Below are 22146 nucleotides of genomic sequence, written 5' to 3'. Positions count from 1 at the left end.
ATTGCAATTTTAGATAACTCCACAGAACTGCATAGAACCTATCAGGGCATAGAACTCTTGAAAAAACCCATTAACCCTGGTCTCTAGTTGGGAGGCTACTCTCATCTAGCTTGCCCCGAGACTTATGGCGTCGCCAGCAGCATATTATAATGGCCAATACTACCGCCAGCACAATTGCGCCACCAATTCCAGCAGATAAACCGATGACCAGCCGGAGGTGATTTTGCACCCACGTCGAGACGTCCCCGGCATCGGCAGTCTCTGTTCTCCTACCCGCATTACCACCGCCTCCACCAGGCACATTCCGACTACATTGCTCTCCTCCCATCCACTGGCAAGTCATGGAATCACAGCACTGCCGGTCGATGCTGCTACAGGCGTTTTGGCCACAATCGCACGCTTCCCCGGCTTCAACAATCCCGTTTCCGCAATAGCTGCTGCTGTTGTTGCCATTTTCACTTTGACCAACAGAATCTACAAGACAACGTGTGTTGATACGGCCCGAGCGGAGTCCAGAACAAACGTTCCCAATAGTGCAAGGAGAGAAACGTGTCATTCCCATTCGCGAGGCTGGATTCATGATGTACTGGCCCCCGGCGTCACATGTGGAGTCAGACAACGGGCAGCATCCGGAGCTTCGATCAAGTCCGCTTGTGCACGCGCTGGAATCACAGTCGTGGATAGCCCCAAATGTGTGGGCCGACTCATGGCTGTACTTGCAAGTCAGCGGAGGCGACAACACAATCTTTCTTTAAAGTAACGAAATGACATACGCAAATACCTGCCACTCTGTCGAAGTACGTCCTACAATGTTGGCCCCCACACCGGACTGAGACCAGTAGGAGTTCGACGAGCCTGTATTGCATAACGCTCCCACCCAGGACACGCCGACTTCTCCCTGGGGATTGGGGCATCCGGTTAACAACGTCCAGTATGCGTTGCTATCATCAATAGTGCCGCGCCACGAGGAGAATTGCCGTAGTCGCCAGTTTAGGTCACCGTGAGAGCATGGTGAGTTCCACGCTGTGGTATCAGATGGATTGTTGGGGCAAGATGCGTCGCTGATGGTTAGGTTGCGTAGTCCAAGCATAATATTGAAGCTGTTTTCAAAAACTACCGAGGCAGTGTTGACAACATTGAGAATATTCCGATGCGCGGCCTCCGCTGAATCAAAATTGGCCGTATACGAGCAGTCGGTAGCAACGCCAATATGTGCAACTTGTCTGGTAGATGGACAGCCGGAGGTGTCACCAATGGTGTCTGTCAAGCTGCTCTCATCCCAGGATTGACGTCTTTGAAGCATAGATTGCGTCGTTGACGTACAGAGCATATCTCCCATCGGAAATTCGGTGCTCGAGGTTTCTGAATCAGAGGTCTGATACGCAACAAGCTGGTTCTTATGCGCAGAACCCTCAGACGGCTGGACACGAACCTGATACTCTTGTGAACTCAATGTGAACGTTCCCTCAAATAATGGTGACTCCTCATCTTGAAACACAGCAAATCGAGCCCATCCAACACTTTCCCATGACTGGCGAGCGTTGGATTTGACCCATACAGAGCCCTTGGTTATCTGGTATGTCGAGTCGATCAATGGCTTAAGGTCCCTGACATTACCACCAATATCCACATACTGTGCGCGGCTGTCTGCTTTTGTGATATCAAGGTTGTCTTGCACCACAAAGGCAAGGGTCTCTTCAAACCCTCGAATACGGACTGTAATGTTGAACTGGGATGGTCCGTGAATAGTTTCAAATATCGGATATATGGCTGGAGTCTCAAAGTAAAGAACCGTCCCATTGAGGAGTGCTATTGGATAAGAAGAAATATGATGAGCTGTTCATGTTCATCATGTGTCATTACCACCCAGTATAGTCATACTCACCTACTATGGGTGTCAGGAACCAAAGTACTGCAGAGACCCTTGCGAGATAGAATAGCTTCATGTCAACAATTGATGCTTGGAAATGCCCTTAGGATGGTCAGTGATTGTTAGCAGCAACGATGTATTTATACCATTCAAGCAGACCTCATTCCCTCGGCCAACGAGTTATGGATATCCCGTTTGGCCCACCTGTATATGCCATAGCCATGAAAATGGAGCATCTCTTGGCGACTGAGAGGGAGACGTCAGCTTCGTCTCGGTCAGCTTGGGGTCTTGAGATATGTCCAATTACTGAGATCCGCTCGTACCGAATCTCCCTACACCGAAACAAATATCCATAATCCCTTTTTTCTGTTGTCTTATTCATAGAAAAGAACACAGCCACAACGTCATGGAAAACGATCATTTTGATCCTACAAGTTGGGAAGAACCAGTGCCAAGTATGTAGTCTGACTGCAAGGCAAAGCAAGTAGGCGTCATCTACAAGAACTGACTGGCATAACATCTCGCCTTGACAATTGATTGCGTCTCCAGTAAAGCCGTATTCAGCAGCTATATTCTTGTGTAACCAACGAACTCCAGCGAAAATGGCATCTTGGTAAACGTGTATACATGTACCAAGGCCTTTCCATGGCTGATGAGCTCTGGTCCATTTCTTGGCTGTCAGCAAGACGCACTGGATCCGGCAGTTGAAATGCTTCTGCCTGCGTTCCAATTTGTCAGCGGCCTTCAGTTACAAGTGGGAAATCTCAGTTGTCTCTGTCTAAGACAGATACGATGCACAGCCTCCGGTTATAGTCAAATCCTATCTTCTAGAAATTTGGCAATACCGTAATGGCCTTCCAATTTCGTTATAGACAAATGAATTAGATATAGCATTATATTTCGTATTGACTGCAATCAAGCCAAAGAAGCCCATAATAGATGAGTTGTTGCTTTACTTTTGAGAGGTTTCTTATTTCAATTGCTTCATGGTCTACAGTGCTCCATCGACTGTACGCTCAACCAGAGATCTTAATGTATAAGCGACCCTTTCCAGTTTAGTTATAGTCATTAAATTTCAGTTCTTTGACTGGATACGGACTCCACCTCCCCAAGTCTTCAAAGATCAAAAGCAACAGGAAAAGAAACAACTTGAACTATCTCTTGTCCGGGTGGTGAACAATGTCAGCAAGATCGGTCTCCGTCATCACAACCCCGTTAAGTCCGCAGTGGATGACAGGGAAGTCTTTACGGAGTTTCGGCGTGTGTTTGATATTTCTACGCAATCTAAGCCTCCTACGAATCTCTAGGACTAAGGGTAACATCGAGCCGCGGGTCATTGCCGCCTAGAAAAACGTATGGACCACGTTTGCACCAGGCTCCAAAAACCCAGGGGACAACACCACCGAGAGGGATTTAAATATCTTTTTAAGGTTCATGTCCATGATCAACTCACACGCGTCATCACCTGTCTCCCAAACCGATTCTGTTCCGAACTCATGGTCTCCTGTGCCTGCAAAATTGGCTACACTATGTAGACTTCCAAAACGAGACCTTGCCTGCTGAGCGAATTCCCGAAGGTCACCCTTATTCCTCAGGTCCACCGAGCCTGTCAACGTGACCTTTTTCTTGGCTGTCTCGAGGCTATTGTAAAATTCCTCAAGGTTCTTTTCATTGATGTCGCATGCTGCTATTTTGGCACCCCGCTGGAGCAGAGTCTGTGCCGTGGCAAGGCCCATACCAGAAGCACTGCCGGTAACGATATGCACTTTATCAAGGACGGCGGAGGACATTGTGGGGAATAGAAGCCAAGTGATGGAATGGACGTAGTGGTCAATCTCAACTGCGAATTATCACAGACTACTTATAGTCCGTAATGCCGTCTCTGGGTTTCATGGTTCGTTCACAGGGCCATAGTCCCGCCGGCGTAAGCAACTTGCATTAGTTAAGTGCGTCTACGGGGAGAGGAGGAATTTCGGGTATGTTCAGAGTGGCCCAGCACCGTTCACGGGTTGCATTCTTATCTAAATATATTGCCACGACGAGATAGAACGTATCCAGTAGATTTTGATATCTGATATGAAGGTTCGTGGCGTATTTCTCTCATTGAAGGAGACTAAGAAAGACGCGGGGGTGATCCTTGGAAGATCACTACGCTATCTAGATTCGCCCTCGTGTGTTGATCAAGAAACATGGCTAAATCATATCAAACAGTTCTTGTGTTTTCCATGACCACATGCTCCTCAAAAGACGTTCCGGTATCTTGGAAAGTGTGAGTTATAAGAAGACATTGGACCAGTTGGTTGTAGTGAAAAATAAATGACCTGATATACAGAATCCAGGCTAATTTGCTTGCTGTTCGTAAGAAGACTTTATTCAAATCGCTGTGAAAATAAGGTGAATGATAAGATCTTATCTTGAACCTTGTGCTATTCTTGCGTTTCCGGATACCGCCGAATCTCGGTAAGTGGGGAAGATACCACGTGATAATTGGCTTGAAAGGCGGTGGCAGAACGTCCCCGCTCCGCTCTCCATGACGCCACGTATACAATATCTGAAATGCCACCTATACACCAACTCCTGGCGCAAAAAATGCGAAGGCCGAGATTCGAACTCGGGTCACCGACTATTCCGAGGGAATATTACCCTTTTGGGAAGTCGGGATGCTAACCACTACACTACCATCGCTTTTTCTATTGAAAAAGGGCTCAAAATGGCTGAAATTTGTATATGACTTAACATAAACCTGGAAAAGAAGCCTTCCTTCGCCTGCTCCATGGAAAATGATCTTCTTGCAATCATTCTGACTATCGTGAGCTTCAATGGACATATTCGTTTTTCTTCCAAACTCGATACGTTGACATCTGTTGATATTCTGACCGCTACACTCAAGGAACCAAAGTCATTTTCAGGTACGCCAGCCCATAACATCTGATTCTGGGGTGTAATGAAACCTGGGAGCATTGAATAGAGATAGTAGAATGAGAATGGGTTAGATTGAATGTATCCCAGATATATCAGCTGTCATCTAGCACCAAATATTGATGTTGGATCCCAAGTATACGGTACCTATACTTAGGGCTTGTAACGCCGAAAATAGTATGGGTCTGCCACCCCATCCATAAAGGACTTCGGTGGTTCTATTACAGTACAGCGATGCGATAACAATGGACGATCCGTTGCCATCCCTGTAACCTTTGGCCATTGACTGGGCACCAGCGCAGGAAGGCCAGACAGCATTTCATCGACTCCCAGCAAGAAATGATACATTGGGTCCAGTCACATGGAAATTTAACTGTTGCTTTATGACGATGTGGGAATGCAAAAAGTGCAGGGCAGGTCAGGTCTGCCTTAACAGCATGACGATATAGTTTATAATGACTTGATTGAACAAGATTCTGCCTCTACAGTCCCCTTCCAACCACCCGGTATTTTCATATTGCATGGTAGGGTCTGAATTGAGCCAACTAAGTCTGTATCTACCCCCTCCCCCCGCCACACCGCAGATCCATGCCGTCAACTCGTCCTGTATATAGGGAAGTTGTTGCTGCCTAGCTCTTGTCTTTCGACTTCCAATCCTGGGAGTAGATCAAGCTGTCTGCATTTTACGGACCTTTCTTACAATTTCCAAAATCTTTCCTTTGGGCGCTAAACTTCTGCTAACATCGCGCCAAGCACATATATACTGAGGCTCTCCATTCTGTTCTTCAATATTCATGTTCAACTAGTCTTGCACCGGAAATCCAGGTCTATCAGGTATTCTGCCACCACCAGAAGTGTCCTTTTATGCCATATCAGGCAGTTTATGGGGAGACACTCATCCAGTAATATAGCCCGTCTTTTTCTAGTCCGTCTAACTACTGAATTTCTCTTTACCATTCCAACAGTCAGCTCCGCCTCTCTGCTCACGGAGTACGTTTGTGTAGATATGGCACAGATGTCACATTTTCAGTGTGCTCACCACTATATCGGATCTTTCATGTGGCAACGAGAACATAGGTTCGGATAATCCGAATTGGGCCCTCGGTCAATTCCCTTTCATATCGCATCTGCCCGATGCCGTGGTATTTCAATGCTATGCAAAGGTTCCCATAAAAGGCGGATCACAAAGGCTTCTAAAGAAGGACCTATTGTAAAATAGAACATGCGGTGCCGTCTCCAAACAAAAGTAAACAGCTCGTTATCCTGATCCGCAGAGGGACATTCGCCTTTCTAGTGTTCGGTCAACACTGGATATCATGAACGGTGAATCGTCCGCTTTTCCGGCTCGTTGGAATTCTCACCTAAAGCTTAACACATCCAGGGTCTCTTCTGCAGACGGTCAGGTTTCTTCCCGGACTGCTTCCGTCTCTTGGATTCAGACTGGGAATCAGAACGGGGTACCCTCCGTTTTATAGACTCGATGGCACTCTCACAATGTCCGTCGCAGCCCGATGATCCTCTGAGTCCCTGACGAAGAACTGATTTGGAGTATTTCGAGGCCCTTTTCCTATGGTATATTGTCCCTTTTCTTCAGCAGACTGGAAAAGCTTATTAAAAATTACAGCATGTACACAATGAAGCCAATAAAAGATCCTGCACACGGAGGCTGGTGTCATGCACTCCCTTTGAATACTAGATGAGCGTACTTTCTCTGGCTTTCCATCCAAATAATGGCCATGATTCCCAGAATAGAAGGACTTGATCGAGCTAACGGGGGTCAAGAAGGTGTCCATTCACACTGGGCTCATTTACTATTCGTAGCCATCATAGGGCAGAGACTTCCAATTTCTGTGTGATACCCTATTCTGTTAATACATCTGTATGTGGGAGAAGAGCTGTGAAGATGGGAACCATCGTACTTTCGCGCATAAGGAATACACTGGACTCAATCCTGGACCTGGTGAAGACATATTGTGAATCATGAAGCCGAAAATGTCAAATGAGCAACGTAGGTACCGGGAAGCCCGGATCCGAGCGTAGAGCCCGATGCACTCACCATGAGCCAGTACAACGACACCTCCGTGCTAATGAAGATAGTCCTTCATTGGGCCCAGGGTCCAGTTGGCCGACACAGATAACATGGAGATCTGCCGTGCGAATTCATCCGCAAGCAAGTTTACTGCGGAGTATACACTGCACGTAACCCTGCAAGCCGTCGACTTTCAGTTTGTTGCTTCACTTAAGGAATTCAATATATCTTTCTTAATCTCAATGCACGTAACTCAGTTATGCAATATGAGGTGTCAAAGTGACGCCAGCTCGAAGGAAGACTGGTGAATCCGCCGTCAGTTTAGGGGTCAGATTCTATTTACTTTTCCTTCCAGGGAAGAGCCAAAGGGATATCATTCAAGCAATCTCACGACTTACTTCAATATGTAATGATAGGGGACTTGGTAGATAAAGCCCACCCTCAACCCCATCTCCCACTTCATCTCCTTCTCATCTTCCAACTTTTCCTCTCTAACACACACACACACACACACACACACACACTTACTTACTTACTTAAATACACAAGCACCTGTGCATACACACATACAGACTTTCATTCTGTCGGTCACCCGATTTGTCTTTCGGCTTTTAAGATGGTGCCAGAAGGACCAGGAGGAATGCTTGCTTGATTGCTTGCTGACCAGCTCTATGTATGGGCGCGTAGGGCGCTAGTCCCATCGATCAAGAGTATGATTCAAAACAGAGAAACCTGCGGTTAAGCCAAGTTCCCACAGCTGTATACTAACTAAGTATAGAACCGACTTTGCTACACGTGCGGTGCCTCAGAGCACTTTGGCCGCGAGTGTCCCGAAAACCCGGCAATTAGATCCACCGAGATGGTGGAAGGCCTTCGGCCCTGGTAAGTCAACATCCAGCCTACTCTAATATGCTACACAGTGAGACTAACATTGTATAGGGCCGTAGTATAAGAAGTGGGAGCATAAGTCAAAACGGACTATTTTACGAATAAGTCACACGAAGTAGCCTGAGACTGTCGGATCGCGGTCCCCTCCACGGGGCTGTTGGGTTGGCGACCTAGCACCGCCGCCAACGCCCGCCTCGACCCGGCCTCTGTGCCGCTGCCAAGTGGCAGCGAGAGTGATTATGAAATTGTCGTGGACACCGACGTAGAGATGGAGGAATAGGCAATTGTATGTATTAATTAATGCCAATGCGACGATTGTACAAGCTCTATCAGGAACATAAGAGCTCTGCACAATCCATGGCCCAAGGATTACCGAGATTTGGCGGTATCCGGAAACCCAAGAATAGCACAAGGAGGTTCAATATAGGATCTGTCAACCAAAATGACCATTATACTACCAAAATGGGCAACCCACTTAGTGGTATGTAAGGTGTAATATATAAATGTGAGTTGACAAGTTCTTTTTATCCACCTTACCTTCACAGCGATCTGAAGTCTTATTACAAACAGATATAAGGCTAATAGGAGGTAAAAGAAAGTCTGAGGCAATACAACAGATACATAGTATACTAGTTACACCAGCTCATCTGGAGTCTTATCGAACAGTCTTGACTGGAGGAAAAGGGCATGTATGCTGTCCAGGGCCACTGTTACATGGAGCGTGGGATGATGTACTCATTGGATCTTGGTTCACGCAGGCCCTGGCAGTGTCTCTGTCTTCTGCAGAAAGAGGCGACGAAGGCCAAGAACATTTCATTAAAGAGGTCGAGGTCTCTGACAACGGTGGCAAGATAGACAAATTCACATAATAGAGTTCAATATACGTCGGGGTGAAGTTATCAAGTCGGTAAGGAGGGATCTTGCACTTCAGTTACTCACACCTTAGTAACTCCCGAATCAAAGTAACTCTGTCTCAGTGATAGATCATATGGTTCTAGGTATAAATTCTGTTGGTGAAATGGTTGAGAAGTCCAGAGGAAGGAATTAGAAGTGATTAGTATGCAGAATAAGGTAATATATAAAGCTCACCACCTCCTCCTCCTCCAACTCTCCCTTACTTTCTCTTCTCTCTTACATCCACACACATACATACTCTTTGTCAAACTACGTCTACAGCCTTGCACTAAAGGATTTACGTCCTTTGGCAGCCAGTGATCGCAGATATTATTGCGATATCTGAAGTGTATCGCAGAAGACACTCAAGCATAGGTATGCTGACTTGAATTCCCTTCAAGCTCAGCCTATTTGAAGAATGTGTCCTGAGAGCCCTGGCGTGCGATCCACCGAAATGGTGGAAGGGCTTCGGGCCCTTGTAAGTCAACATCCAGCCTACTGCAGTATATTATACAGTTATGCTAATAAAAATAGGGTCGTGCCGTAAGATATAGGAATGTTAAGCAAAGCTACTTCGTTTACTGATAAATTCCAGGAGGTGGCCTCGCACCGCCAGTACGTGGGCCCCCGCGGTCCCCTCCACGGCGGCGATGGGGTGGCATCCTACAAAACTACAAGAGAATGAACAGCAACTACAACAAGAGCAGCAACAGCGACAACAATAGGTAGGCGATCTGCAGCTGCAGCTGCAGCAAGCTGTTGCCGCAGTTGGGGTCCCTGCCGCTGCCCCCGACGGCCCCTTCTGTGGCCCCCTGAGACATGACATAGACCCGGCTTTCGTACAGTTGCGGGAAGATAACACGGACAACTTTGAGGCTGTGCTCGACAATGACATCGAGATGGAGTAGGATTACTTTTTTTCAAATTCTTGTTTTCATTTCAAGTCATCAAGATGCCAGTTTCACCACAGCTCAGGACGCGCAGTGCAGAAATATCTACATAGCCCCTTCTTTCTCGCTATCCACTGTAGGCCAAATGACCATCATGCCACCATAGACTGCCGAAGCATCTAGTGATATCTATGTTGTAATATTAAAGACTTCTCTCAGTCAGCAGAATACCATCTAGCGAATCGTTCTTTCATAGTAATGAAGACAAGTATGAAAGCTGGGATCGATAGCAACGCGGTAGTGCATAGAAACCAGCCGGGTCCGACACTATCCAGTTACGGCACAATGGAGAATGCCACTGAGAAGCACATGATTATTCACAGCACGCACATAATTCCTAACAGCTCCGACATGTGCTCGGGAAGTGCTCGTAGAGACAGGTTATTCAGACCGACAGGACTAACGCCTTTCCGCATTATAAGAGCAAGGAAGTTCCAGCGAAGTTTCTAGTAGAGTTTCTATTAATACGGCCTAGTTCCGTAGGAACTGTAATAGTAAAAAACTATAGATATTAGAGTCGGTATTCGAGTTTCTATAAGATGCAATATTGTCTGACTAACAGAAATAAAACGGAACATGAAGATGACCCTAGCACAGTAGCTGTATACTTTAGAAGGACGAGGCTACTGGGTTGGTCAAAGGGACTTTGGATTATCAGATTAGAGTGACCGTAGAAATTCATAATATGGAATCCTAGAGGACACAAGATCTTGCACTTGGCCGCATGTCGTATCTTCTCATATTCCGGCCACGCTTGCCTTTCGCCCCAGTCTAATGCACACCCTAGCGATGAATGCTCCCAGCACGTTGGCGATATGACCCCCTTCTATGCTCGGAGTAGCTGCGTTCCAAGCCGTAGTGTTCTTCCTTTTCACCAGGGAATCGCGGAGGACCACCTAGGCTCGCCAAAACGGCGCTGTTATTCGCCGTTAAGTCATCCAAGACATCCAGATCCTCCTGACTGAACCATTTCGGAATAATCCAGACACGAAAAGGGATCAGCGCGATGATGAGAATGGGAAAGCCTGTCCAGCGTTAGTTCTTCGCGCAACAAGAACCTGCAGGAGCAAGAGGAATACCAATGGCAGCAATCGTTTGCGAGATAGCCACGCACGCAGCCACGCCGATCGCCTGACAGGAGATATACAGCAGTATCTTCCTCCGCTTTACTCGCAACAGCGGCTCATCCCGCTGGATGAAGCGATTCTCGCGCAGGAGGAAGATCGTCTTCTGCAGGATACCGTTTGATTCGATGGAACCCCAACCAACGATGAAGAAGACGCCCGCAAAAACGGCGGCAGGCATGGTATGCAGCACGATCAGCAACGGGCCCGTCATGGTGCCGATGATGGCCAGCCCCATGAGGAAATGCGAGACACGCTGCTCCACTACGGCGGTGGCTTTCACTATGGGTCGACGGAGCTCGGCGCCTTCCCCTTCTTCTGTGGCGACCAGGCACAGTTCGGTTTCGTAGATGGTGAGAGAATCGGTATGTACTGGCGCCTGTCTATATCAGCATGCGGTCATAGGGACAGGGGGGTTAACCTACCTGAGGAACTAGTCCGTTCGGCATGGGGATACCGGTGATTCCTGCCAGAAACGTCGTGCAGCCAAGGAGGAAAAAGTCCCAGTGAAACCCGGCCGGTTTCTTCAGGGGGAATTGTCTCGCTTGTGCGGTGAGACTGCTAACATTCTACAGAAATCAGCGTCTTGTCTCGCTAACAGCATTAACACACCTACATGGTCGTAGTAGAACAGTAGCATCACCAGAAACCCAAAAGGCAACGCAGCAAAGACCCATTTGACGTCGAGCTCCCAGAAATGAATCAGCCAGCCGCGGGGCTGGGTAGGGTAGAACGCCCGGCTGATGGGGACAAAAGAGATTGGCGTGGATTTCAGGCTCCCTGGGATGTGCGAGAAACCAACCCAGAAGATGGTACCGATCTGTAGCAGTCAGACGCGCCATCCATGGGGCGTTCGTTGTTACCTACCACATAGGCGTAATCAGCGAGCAGCCCCCGGAACCACGGCCGACATATCGTGCTGGATCCCAGCATCTCCAGGCCGTATATCGTCAGGAAATATAAAATGGCAATCATGCAGCTCATGAACCCGGCCGTTGAGCCATGTTCAGTGAACTCGTTCACCAGCTCCTCCACTCCTTTGACTGTGGCCGTTAACCCCCGTCTCACGGCGCGTTCGAACTCAGGTACTTACTGCAGTAGATAATTCCCACATATGCACCGAAAGACTCGGACGAAAAGTCCGTCACATAGCGCATGTAATCGCAGAGGTTGCAGACAGCGACGATCCAGTGGAAGATGGCAGCCCAGATGGCGGTCCAGCACATGAAGTTTGGGTAGATGGCTGGCTCGTACTGGACGACAATATCATAGATCGTGTAGTTGAATAAGGAAATGAGACCTGTGATGCCGACGATGGTGAGTGGCTGGGCGCCTAGAATGCTGAAGACCATGGCAGCCAAGGCAGACGAGAACAACGCCTCGTTGATGCCGTAGAACTCGCCAGTGCGGCGATACATGTCCAGCGTGTAGGCAATGGCGGGGAGGATGCTGCATTCGTCAGTGTATGTACCTCCGGTCCAGCCCGACGGGTGTCTTACTTGACAAAGTACATCCGAATGGTACTAGCAATGGTGCGGTAGGTGAGGGCATCACGGATATCACTCCAGTAGTATGGCAGGCGACGGCGTACATCGTGATACATACCCCGGAAGAGGCGCAAGGGACGCAGTCGCCTCCATCCGGTCAGGTTGTCGTACGTATAAGAGATGGAAGAAGCCTTCCGGTTGGGATCAGGTTCCGCCATGGTAACTGGGAAGAAGAAGAGAATGGGTTTCAAAACATTCGGCGCCAGATGACGCTTTATATCTATTGGCCCGCTGTCCTGGAAAATTCTAGCGCATACTCTTGGCCATGAACAATTCGTTGGGGTGGTATGGAAATCCCGTCTTGGTGGGGATGAAGTATAGAATGGAGTCAAGGGACTGGTGAATGATGGGGTTCAGGCTCCGCGAATGTCTAACCTATATCAGCGAGAGACTGCATGTAGCTGCTTGACCCAGAGCTAGCAATGCTGCCCTATGAGCATTGTCTATGCAATTGCTGGTGACATCCCCAGAGTATGATAACTGGTGATACTTTGGATAACGTCATGGTGGTGAACACGGCTGACTCAGCTACTACAAGCGTGGCAAATGTAGGAGAATCAGTATACAACAGTTAACTATTCCTAGAATGTGATTCTGCTAATCTCAATATTTGCCAGCCCACCTATAAGTCCTTAGCATATAACCAGGTATTGGTTGGACAATAGATCATTTTGAGAGACCGGATGCTCTCCGACCTACTCTTTAAATCTTCTGCCCGGGCAGAATTCTTGGCTAGCGGGATCCCCAAGCATAAGGAGCCAACCTTTTCACTCCTCAAAGACAGTGGTCATCACTATGGACTCGTCTGTAGTGTCCCAGCTGTCTACTCTTTTCCAAAATCCAAACTTTGCATCCCAACTGTCATCGGCCGTTGATGATATCGGAAAAGAGCACGGGCAGCGTGACCGTCTCTTTCTAAGGGTTGAAGCTTGCCTGAGTACAACGCCATCGGCCGCACGCGATGGAGCCCTTCTTCTGGTACACATGTGAAAGAAGCAAAGTTGTTGTTCTTGCTAATGAGCCGCTAGGGATGCATTGATCTCCAGACGGGGCGTCCATTACCCCAACTGACCGAGACAACGACACCAGGTCCAAACGTACGCATCTGATATGAACTAACGATCTGTAACCTTCCTAACAACGAGCATTAGGAGTATCATGGGAGCAATCCTCTAACTCCACAGTCCTTACCAAACAATGACATTGGCACCCGTCTCTCCAAGCGCCGAAAGACCGTCGGCGGTCTACGGTTAGCCCCCGCAAGTAACGCATCGACTGCAAGCCAAACCGAGTCCAACAGCGATGAACAGAGCACTACTGCCGCTGCAGATCCCTCGTCACTGAAACCATCCATCCGCCAGGTGCACAGTGACACGCGATTCCCGCAACGCAAGAAGCCGGGCCATGACTCGGCTGCTCCAGTCTTGGAGCCCACGTCAACCGACAAGCTGATCGCGGGCATATGGCGGCAGGTATTTTCGCCTGTTCGTCTGAATCGGGTTCCCTCGGTCTGTCACATTCACTGCCAGTTCTCACCTCCGCTAATGCAGAGATCAGGTCATTGAGCCCACTGTCGACGTCCGCACCGGTGTCAGTGATGAGGTAAGTCGTCCGCAGAAACATCGATAGCATGGTTCACTGATCAACCCCAGGTCTTTCGAGCCGTCAACTCCCTCTGCCTCAAATACTACAACCAAAGCCAGTCCTCCCGCGCGCTGGAGATGATCGTGCAGGCGTATTGGATCGAATGCTACCAGGCCCGCATCGCCGTGATCCGCCTAGAGAAACCCCATCTCTCAACGACGGAGGCCCGGATGGTCGCGCTGAAGGAGGCCTGCGCAACTCTCAACTGGAAAGAAAAGGATCTCCGAAACCGGGTGTAAGCCCTCCCCACCCGGTCACGAACATCGCCTAACATCTCTAGCGCAATCTGGCGCGGATACAAAGAAATCAAAGACGCCGGCGGCTGGGCCAGTCTCATCTTCGCCAGCGCCGGCGTGTACCGGTTCTGCAAATACCGGAGTGGGTTTGGCGATGGGTTCTCCGCGCGGCTCCGATCCATCCAGTCCGGCCTGGAGCTCGTCGCCGACACCCTCCACCCGGACTGGCGGGATCTGCCCCAGGTCATCGGGCAGGGGTCGCCCCGGCGATACCATGGCCATCCGCATGAATGGGTGACGGTGCCCGGCGGTCCGGCGGTCCCGCTGGCGTCGACCTACGCGCATCTCCCGCCGCCGCACAACGCCCCCGACGGGTTCGGGTATCGGTTCATCGACGAGTGCGTGGTTGACCGAGCCGTGTTTGGCGCGGACGATCCGCGCGTGGTCCCAGGGCTGGACCCGGGGATGTGCCCCGCGTGCAAGGAGCGGCAGTCGGATGAGATCGAACAGAACCAGTGCGTGTGCTTTCCGGCGCTGTTTGGTGGCGTGCGCGGCCATGTGCCGGTGCAGCTGTTCCGGACGGCCAGTGGGAAGAATAACGGGGTCGTGGCGCGGTGTGACTTTGACCGCGGCGTGGGTATCGGCGAGTTCGTCGGGCTCGTCACGAACGGCATCGAGGGCGTCGATGTGATGTTGGGTGGTTCGCGCAGTCGGGGGTACCAGATCTACCAGGGGCGGATGGGAAATTTCACCCGGTTCATCAATCATTCGTGTCGGCCGAACAGCCAGTTCCAGCGGTTCTACTGGCGGGGAAAAGAGCGCATTATCGTGGTGTCTCGTGGGGTCTCTGCTGGGACGGAGATCACGGTGGACTATTCGGATCATTACTGGCGACAGTTGGATAAGGCATGTTTGTGTGGGGAGCCTTGTTGCCGGTTTGCGAGGCGATCATAATCCTGAATATTACGGAGTGGTTACTGCCTTGGTTCAGAGTGTCCTCCTGGTAGCTTGTCCGTGGGCAAAGATAATACAGCTATTTCTGATGGTACGTAGTGGATTATAGGTACAGTTCTCAATATAGTTCGTTTGCTCGGCTTGACAGTGAGATTTTTGCCTTGTGAGGTAGGGCGACGGTAAAGCATAGGGAGAAAGAAAAAGAAAAAAGATATTGACAAGGGCGAGATTCGAACTCGCGCACGCTACGCGTACTGGGAAGTGGACGGAATTGGAAATTCCGAAAGAGGAAATCTCTTGAATCCAGCGCCTATTATTGGTTAGTTTGAGCTTCAAGGCTGCCTGATAAGCGGGGAACTAACCTTAGACCGCTCGGCCACCTTGCCGCTGTGTTATTGTGTTATTTAGCCTCTACATTAGTATTTTATTGTGTTATTCTTACCTGTGTTATTGAGTTAATTATGTCTACTATGTATTGTGTTATAAGCCTAACATCTCTTGGACAGTCTCAGCCTCTTCTTACTATGTCGCGAACACGGCCTACCTGGATGAACAAATGTCGATCTACACAGATCAGTAAAAGGATAACAAATACACTAGGGTATACTCTAAACAACCGAAATAAATGTACATCAATCACACACTACTCCCACTCCTCCCCCGCAGCCGCACCGCATACCGACTCTTCCACCCCATCCGACCCAGCGCCAACGTTTCCAACGTCTCGCTGCGCCCGCCCCATAGCCGGCCGCGACCATCGTCACCGCGCTGCACCGGCGGGATCCAGAAATGCGTCACGACCGCCCCCAGCACCATGCACACGCTGAAGACGATCAGGATCCAGCCGTGGCGGATGGTCGGCTCGTCGCCCACGCCCGAGCCAAATTTGTAGTACGCCGAGAGCACCTGCACCAGGATCGAGCCGAGTTTGCCGGCCGCGGCGCTGATGCCGTGGCAGGTGGCGCGGTAGCGGGTGGGGAAGATCTCCGCTGGGATCATGTAGGTTGTTGCGTTGGGGCCTGACCTCATTAGGGATGTGTTCGTGGGGTGGCGGCGGGTGGAGGGACATACCAAAGTTGAAGAGGGCCTGGCCAAGGATGTAGAGGACCACGGCAACAGGGCCTTCTTTATGCACGGTGATGAACATGGTGCCGAGGGCGATGAAGTGGGCGGCCAGCGCGAGAAAGCCGTATTTCTGCAGGCCGACGCGGTCGAGGCGGTGGATCACGAGGATGAGGAGGAGGCCGCCGAGGAAGCTGCCGCTGTTGAGGATGACCAGGGCGTGGGTTGAGCAGTCCAGGAACATCTGATAGAAGTCGGCGGAGGGCGAGTCGTCGGTTTTCCAGGTCGGGGCCGGCCCGTGGAGCTTGAGCGAGCCCCAGGTTTTGGCGAGGAACTGCGGATTCGACAGGCCGATGCCGTAGAAGCCAAAGTCGAGGAGCAGCCAGGAGAGTGAGGTCGCAACCAGCGTGCGCCAGTTGCCTTCGGTCCAGAAGTACTGGACGATGTCGCGCTTGGTGAGGTGCCAGTGGGAGTTGAGGGTGGGCGGTTGGATGATGGCCGTCTGCGAGGGGGAGCGTTCTTCGCAGATGGACTGGCTGGCGAGGGAGATGGCGGGGAGAGGGAGGTGGCTCCAGCTGTCATTGTCGTGCAACGGGGAGGTGACGATGGAGGGCGTGGGGTCATTGAACATCGCGGTGGCGTCGAATTCGGCCGTGATGGGGTCGTCGTCGATCTCGAGAAGGAAGCGTGGCGTCTCGGGGATGACGAACCGGAAGAGCGTTGCGATCACGCCGGGGACGACGCCGACGCCGATAACCCATCGCCACATGCTGTCGGCCGTGCGGGTAAGGTCGCCGTAGCCTTGGCTTCGGCTGGCGGCGACCACGATGAGAGAGACCAAATTGCCGGCGATTTGACCGAGGGGTTGCATGAAGAAGACGGAGGCCATCATCCGTGCTCGGTGTTTTGTCGGGGCGAATCTAGGCATTTTAGCGACAAAACCGAGCAGAGGATGGAATGCACCTACTCTGAGGTGATGACCGCCGACAGTGGGTAATCTGCTCCAACTCCGATGCCGACAATGATTCTCCACCAGATCAGCCAGGCGAAGATGTTCATGCTGTTATGGGCGCCAGTCGACGACATGAGCACGCCAAGGGTGGAGGTGATGAGGAGAACCAGTTCCACGCCATACATCTTCTTCCGTCCATTGCGGTCCGCGAGGTATCCGAACAGCACCTGTCCGAGAAGGGTGCCCCCAAGAGTCGCGATATTGATGTAGGTGAGATGCATGGACGAGATCTCATCTTTCCAGTACACATAGGAAAGCATGGGGAGGGCGATGTTGCTGGCGAAGAGCTGCTGAGGTTAGCCTGCCGTTCAAGGCGGAGGGAGGATGTGACGAACGGTATATCCATCGAGGAAGAAGCCAACTCCGGCTACCAAGACCACGATCCATTGATACGACTGGCGATCGACGGTCTCATAGACCTGTCGCATGCGCACATGGCGATCCTGGGAGAATCAGCTGGGAACCGACACTACTCCATAGACGAGAGACGATACCTGTTCATGGTCGAAATCTCGCGCGCGATCGGTCTTATAGAGCCGGGAACGGAACTTGGACATGGCTGGATGACATCACGCAAGGGATGAGCGCTGAATGGCATGCGGGCGAAGCATTGTTATAAGATGCATTGTTGGGACAGGCGTCTTAATGCTGTGTAGGGAGTATAGTGATAAGCATAAACAGTGTGGGCCAGTCTTCGGTCCACGTGGGTGGGGAACACGAGGGGTGCGCCCACTCGGCGCTTCCATTGGCGGGGCGCGTTCTATAGCAACATCCACTATACCATCGGGTGATTAAAAGGTATTAAGGGCGCCTGTTCTAGAGTGCGCCGCACATATGAAAAGCCAGCCATTAATTTCGCCAGTCCCGCCCATGCCGGCGTTTGCTTTTTCACCTCGTATGATCCGCCAGAAACTGGCAGAATCCGATCCGATCTATGCTACCATTAGCACAAGCTACCAACTGGAGAACGCATTCATACCCGTATCGTCTAGGAATTGGATCTGTAACGTCCTCATCTTTGCGAGGATCTCAAAGTTCGGCTGCAGCTGCAGCACCACCGGTCGTCCAGCTTTTTTTCCGGGGCTCACACTTTCCACGCAATTGACTAACGACGTCAGTAGTGACTCGGTGGAGAAGAGGGTGCAGAAACAACGTACGCGGAATAGAGACGTAGCGCTTCAGCTCCTTCCGCTGCGAATTCGCAAAGAACAGAATCACCTGTTTCCCGTTGTATCCGCGCAGGATACGGAGGTTCTGACTGATGCATTCTTCCCCCCGGCCTTTCGACTTGGCCTCGGCGATCCCGGCGATGAAGACCAGCTTCGACGCGAGGATCAGCTCCTGGAACTGCACACAATCTGGTCGGCCATCAGTATGTGACCTCGGCACATGAAGGAAAGGCCTACCCCGCCATTCTTCGAACGTGTAGGACAACTGCGTCATAAACACCGTGTGCGCCGTCTGCACGGTCTGTTCTTCCAAGAAGGAGATTCGGAGGGAGGGTTCGTCGGGGAGCTTGGGATGTTCCAAGTGCGGGACGGGGAGTTTCGTCGTGTGGACTGACGGTGGATATGAGCACGAGAGCCCCGAACGCAGACGCACAACTTACAGGTATGGAGGAAAGGTGACTGTTGGCCGACGCCTCCGCCCAGCTCCAGGCTTTTCAAGCTCCCCGTTGCGTCTTTGCGGATATCAATATAGGTGTATCGTAGGCGAAAGAGTTTATTATTTCGAACAAAGGACCTGGGATCCCTCGTTAACACCATCGCCTCTGCTCCCCGCTCCACACACCCACGTACACTGTGACAGCCGGACTCAGCGGGAGCCGGACTACTTCATCGTAGAAGGAAGCGGGCGAGGGTCGGGACCACGACCCAGGCGAGGAGGACGCCGGACTGAGCGGCGTAGCGAATGCCGGCGAGGATACCAAACTGGCGGAACCGGAGGAGTGAGTCGAAGCGGAAATGGTACTCTGGCGTCGTGCAGGGAGTAGAGGCCAGTCTTCGGCCTCCAAGAGCGACTGTGGTCGACTCATGGTCGATATGCCGGGTGTCTATTGACGACGGAGACAGTGTCGAAGTTTTCCGATGACCTCAACGTCCAGACGAAACTTTGTTAGCAGGATGACGATCTGGTGGGACCTCCAGTATTGATCGGCGTGTGGGAGATGACAGCGAGGGAAGCTTGTCGTCATGGTTCTTGGTGATGGTGCGGTGCAAGGTCATCTTCCCGAGACCATTGCGAGGGAAAGGGTCTTCTATCATGACGAGGGGCGTGGTCAGGAACGGAGCCACCGTGACGCGGGAATAAATCGATCGAGGTGGACCACCCATCCATTCTTCCATGTGTCGAGGGACGCCGGGATGCAGGTGATGGGGACGAACCCATAGAGGCGATCGCTGGCGGAACGTGCGCAAATGGATGGCTGCGATTCCTTGCGGTGGAGACCCACGTCAGAGTCCCGTCGCCGCGTGGGAACACGCACTGAGCACGAGCTAAGCACAAGCTCTAGACTGGTCGATAGGAAGATGTAAATAAAGAATCCATTAGTCTATATGGTAAACCTCTAAAGGACAGCCCAGAGGGTATCCGCAAATCCACTCCAAGAACAATATGCACAATATGCACGCAACAGCGTCCAAGCTGAACCAGCCAGAAAATCATCAAAAATCACTCTATGGAGCCACTCAGTGGCCAAAGGCATGGACTTGCATGAGCAAATCCAGTCGCCTCCAATTAAACGTAGGATATGTACCGATGCAATAGAACAGTCCATCTAAGCGCCATGTCAGAAACCATGCTACCACTCCAAAGGGTAAGGCATCCTCACCTGGAATTAAAAGAACACACAATAACATACTAGGACGGTCGCTAAGACAGGGTATCGAAATCTGGTGCGAAACGACGAAAAAAGAGGAAAGGAAACTTTTCTCGAACTGACGGCCCGAAACCCATGGAACGTGTCGTGTTCGCATCGTCGGAATATATCAGACATCGATTATATTAGGCGTATGGCGAATCGTTGCACATCGATCGTTTGGACGTCTCATCTAGCCAGCAGACGGGTGACTGCTCATTCCTCGCGGAGAAGCGGCCACAGACGGGTCGTTCGATCGTAGACACGTGTTCTCGGTCGATGGAATCTTTTGTTCCTTGGGTTCGTCGACTCGTTCCAGGAGAAGAATCCTCATCCTAGTGGCCGTCCCAAAGGAGACCAAACCCTCTACTGCAGAGGCTTCTCGGCGATAATGCGATAGCTCGTGGTGATCAGGCGCATGTTGTCCATCTTGACAAAAGCCTGTCCATCCAGACACAGCCGATTGATCAGCGTCTTGAAGTGGTGAGGCAGCACATGGGCTTTGACCAGGCCCAGGATGACCTGGCGCATGGAGCGGAAGTAAAAGTCGACCTTGTCGATGAGCGGAGCTTGCAGGCCACCGACAGAGGCGTTGTCGGAGCGGGTGACCACGAAGCCGGCGTCAGTCATGGCCTTTTCGAGGATCTCCGGGGTCGGGGTGCCGACGGCGCCAATGAGCGGCTTGACGCGCCGCATGAGCTCGGCATGTTCGGGGTTGGATGGGTCGTAATCGGGCAGACTGACCCAGTCGAGGGAGGAGATCTTGGCTCCGGGCTTGACGACGCGGTAGATCTCGCGGAAGAGGGCAGAGAGGTCCTTGCACAGACTGAGGGCCTGGATCTGATAGAAGGCGTCGAAGGAGTTGTCCTCAAAGGGCAGCGGGAGGGAGTTGAAGTCCTGGACGACGAACTGGTTGCTGGCAAAGCCGCGCTTCTCATTGAAGGCACGCGCCTGGGCGACCTGGTTGGGGTCGATGTTGAGTCCCGTGACGGTCGCGCCCGAGTATTGCGTCATATGGGCGGCCACTCGGCCCCGACCGCAACCCAAATCCAACACGCGGTCGCCTGGCTTGAGCTCGATGTGTTCCGCAATCGACTCCTCATACAGCAGCTGGTTCTCCAATACGGTCGCCTTCTTGCTCATGAACGGCGGAATGTACATCTTCTCCACGTCACCCAGCGCGCACAGGTGGTTCAACACGCCATAGTACGCCTGCAGACATTCGCCCACCTTCGCCTGATAGTTCGGGCCCAGCTCGTCCACCATCTGCTTCTCGTCCGACCAGTCCAGATTGTAGATGACGTACGATGCCATGAAGTCATCGACTTGCTTGGGCGTGAGATTCTGCAGATACCGGAAGGACTTCCAGAAGGTCTTCCACCGCTTGGGCGATGCCGAGTTATGCAGGTCCGGCAACCCGTCACGGCGTCGACTCACCCGCACACTGGTGGTCGCCAGCTTCTGCTTCTCCTGCGCGATCGCATCCAAGGAGCTACTTTCGGAGCTCCGACCAGAGTCGCGCGACGCCAACACTGGCTGCGGTTCTGTCTGGGTTTCCGTCATGGTGGCCATTCTAGTCCCAATTGGGTTCGGAAGGTGCTGCGGAAAGAAATTGATGATAAGTAGGTTGAAAAGAAAGAATCAGCAGAATCGATGGAGAAAGCGACAGTGGATATGTAAGCAGGGAGGTAGTCGACTCTCGATCAGGTAGGTAGTATTTTTCGAAATCCTTCGGTGAGTCAGAGGGAATATTTGGTTCTTTTCTTTCCGTTGCTTATCCTTGAAGGTATACCGCTTGGTCAGACAATCTCATGCAAGAGGACGAAGCAGAGCGGGGCTTCTCCAATTTATAAGCAACACAATGGAATTTTTTTTCTTCTTGATCCAACGGCGCCATGGTGCCGTTGGGGGGATCGTAATAATATGGATTTGCCATATGACCTGCCATGGGGAGTTAGTGATGGCCACAGTGGGTTATTGTCACCAGATCTGGAAAGCATCGGAAGTATCGGATGTGAGCGCAACACGGGAGGAGGCGGCAGACGACCCCGAATCAGTGACACACAAGAATAATCACCTCCCCCCGTCGTTGCGCCATGCAATGGCGGTCTCGCAGGAATCTCCCCCCCTGGTGACTGCATCCTTCTGGACAGCTCGGTG

General features: G+C 51.3%; 7 protein-coding genes and 2 non-coding genes across 9 annotated transcripts; 1 reads left to right on the top strand and 8 right to left on the bottom strand.

Annotated features, from left to right (window-relative positions):
- Nucleotides 1-70: 70 nt before the first annotated feature.
- Nucleotides 71-2224, bottom strand: ATEG_05284 (uncharacterized protein; the record flags this gene model as incomplete). The annotated part of the gene is made up of 4 exons (XM_001214462.1): nucleotides 71-710; nucleotides 774-1809; nucleotides 1886-1972; nucleotides 2194-2224. The coding sequence occupies 4 exons, from the start codon at nucleotides 2222-2224 to the stop codon at nucleotides 71-73; spliced, it is 1794 nt and encodes a 597-aa protein (XP_001214462.1).
- A 989-nt stretch (nucleotides 2225-3213) lies between these two features.
- ATEG_05283 (uncharacterized protein) lies at nucleotides 3214-3660 on the bottom strand (the record flags this gene model as incomplete). The annotated part of the gene is made up of 1 exon (XM_001214461.1): nucleotides 3214-3660. One exon carries the CDS (start codon nucleotides 3658-3660, stop codon nucleotides 3214-3216), a length of 447 nt encoding a protein of 148 aa, XP_001214461.1.
- An 800-nt stretch (nucleotides 3661-4460) lies between these two features.
- ATEG_10434 lies at nucleotides 4461-4555 on the bottom strand. The gene has a single exon. It is a non-coding gene; the product is annotated as a tRNA-Gly (tRNA).
- Nucleotides 4556-10333: 5778 nt separating this feature from the next.
- On the bottom strand, nucleotides 10334-12379 carry ATEG_05282 (anion exchange family protein; the record flags this gene model as incomplete). Its single annotated transcript, XM_001214460.1, has 7 exons — nucleotides 10334-10575; nucleotides 10630-11053; nucleotides 11100-11243; nucleotides 11291-11494; nucleotides 11542-11717; nucleotides 11768-12123; nucleotides 12174-12379. The coding sequence occupies 7 exons, from the start codon at nucleotides 12377-12379 to the stop codon at nucleotides 10334-10336; spliced, it is 1752 nt and encodes a 583-aa protein (XP_001214460.1).
- Nucleotides 12380-13016: 637 nt separating this feature from the next.
- On the top strand, nucleotides 13017-15222 carry ATEG_05281 (uncharacterized protein; the record flags this gene model as incomplete). The annotated part of the gene is made up of 7 exons (XM_001214459.1): nucleotides 13017-13199; nucleotides 13250-13318; nucleotides 13373-13693; nucleotides 13779-13823; nucleotides 13874-14100; nucleotides 14146-15015; nucleotides 15165-15222. The coding sequence occupies 7 exons, from the start codon at nucleotides 13017-13019 to the stop codon at nucleotides 15220-15222; spliced, it is 1773 nt and encodes a 590-aa protein (XP_001214459.1).
- Nucleotides 15223-15270: 48 nt separating this feature from the next.
- Nucleotides 15271-15441, bottom strand: ATEG_10433. The gene has a single exon. It is a non-coding gene; the product is annotated as a tRNA-Ala (tRNA).
- A 122-nt stretch (nucleotides 15442-15563) lies between these two features.
- On the bottom strand, nucleotides 15564-17389 carry ATEG_05280 (phosphate transporter; the record flags this gene model as incomplete). The annotated part of the gene is made up of 4 exons (XM_001214458.1): nucleotides 15564-15619; nucleotides 15700-16074; nucleotides 16127-17037; nucleotides 17085-17389. 4 exons carry the CDS (start codon nucleotides 17387-17389, stop codon nucleotides 15564-15566), a joined length of 1647 nt encoding a protein of 548 aa, XP_001214458.1.
- Nucleotides 17390-18017: 628 nt separating this feature from the next.
- Nucleotides 18018-19164, bottom strand: ATEG_05279 (uncharacterized protein; the record flags this gene model as incomplete). The annotated part of the gene is made up of 6 exons (XM_001214457.1): nucleotides 18018-18061; nucleotides 18109-18234; nucleotides 18287-18487; nucleotides 18536-18688; nucleotides 18739-18872; nucleotides 18929-19164. The coding sequence occupies 6 exons, from the start codon at nucleotides 19162-19164 to the stop codon at nucleotides 18018-18020; spliced, it is 894 nt and encodes a 297-aa protein (XP_001214457.1).
- A 1188-nt stretch (nucleotides 19165-20352) lies between these two features.
- ATEG_05278 (class I SAM-dependent methyltransferase) lies at nucleotides 20353-21549 on the bottom strand (the record flags this gene model as incomplete). The annotated part of the gene is made up of 1 exon (XM_001214456.1): nucleotides 20353-21549. The coding sequence occupies one exon, from the start codon at nucleotides 21547-21549 to the stop codon at nucleotides 20353-20355; it is 1197 nt and encodes a 398-aa protein (XP_001214456.1).
- Between the last annotated feature and the right edge of the window lie 597 nt (nucleotides 21550-22146).

This window comes from Aspergillus terreus, genomic scaffold, assembly GCF_000149615.1.
Source record: "Aspergillus terreus NIH2624 scaffold_7 genomic scaffold, whole genome shotgun sequence".
Classification (NCBI taxonomy): domain Eukaryota; kingdom Fungi; phylum Ascomycota; class Eurotiomycetes; order Eurotiales; family Aspergillaceae; genus Aspergillus; species Aspergillus terreus.
The sequence above is the reverse complement of the archived record's forward strand: the minus strand, read 5'-3'. Positions and strand labels throughout refer to the sequence as shown.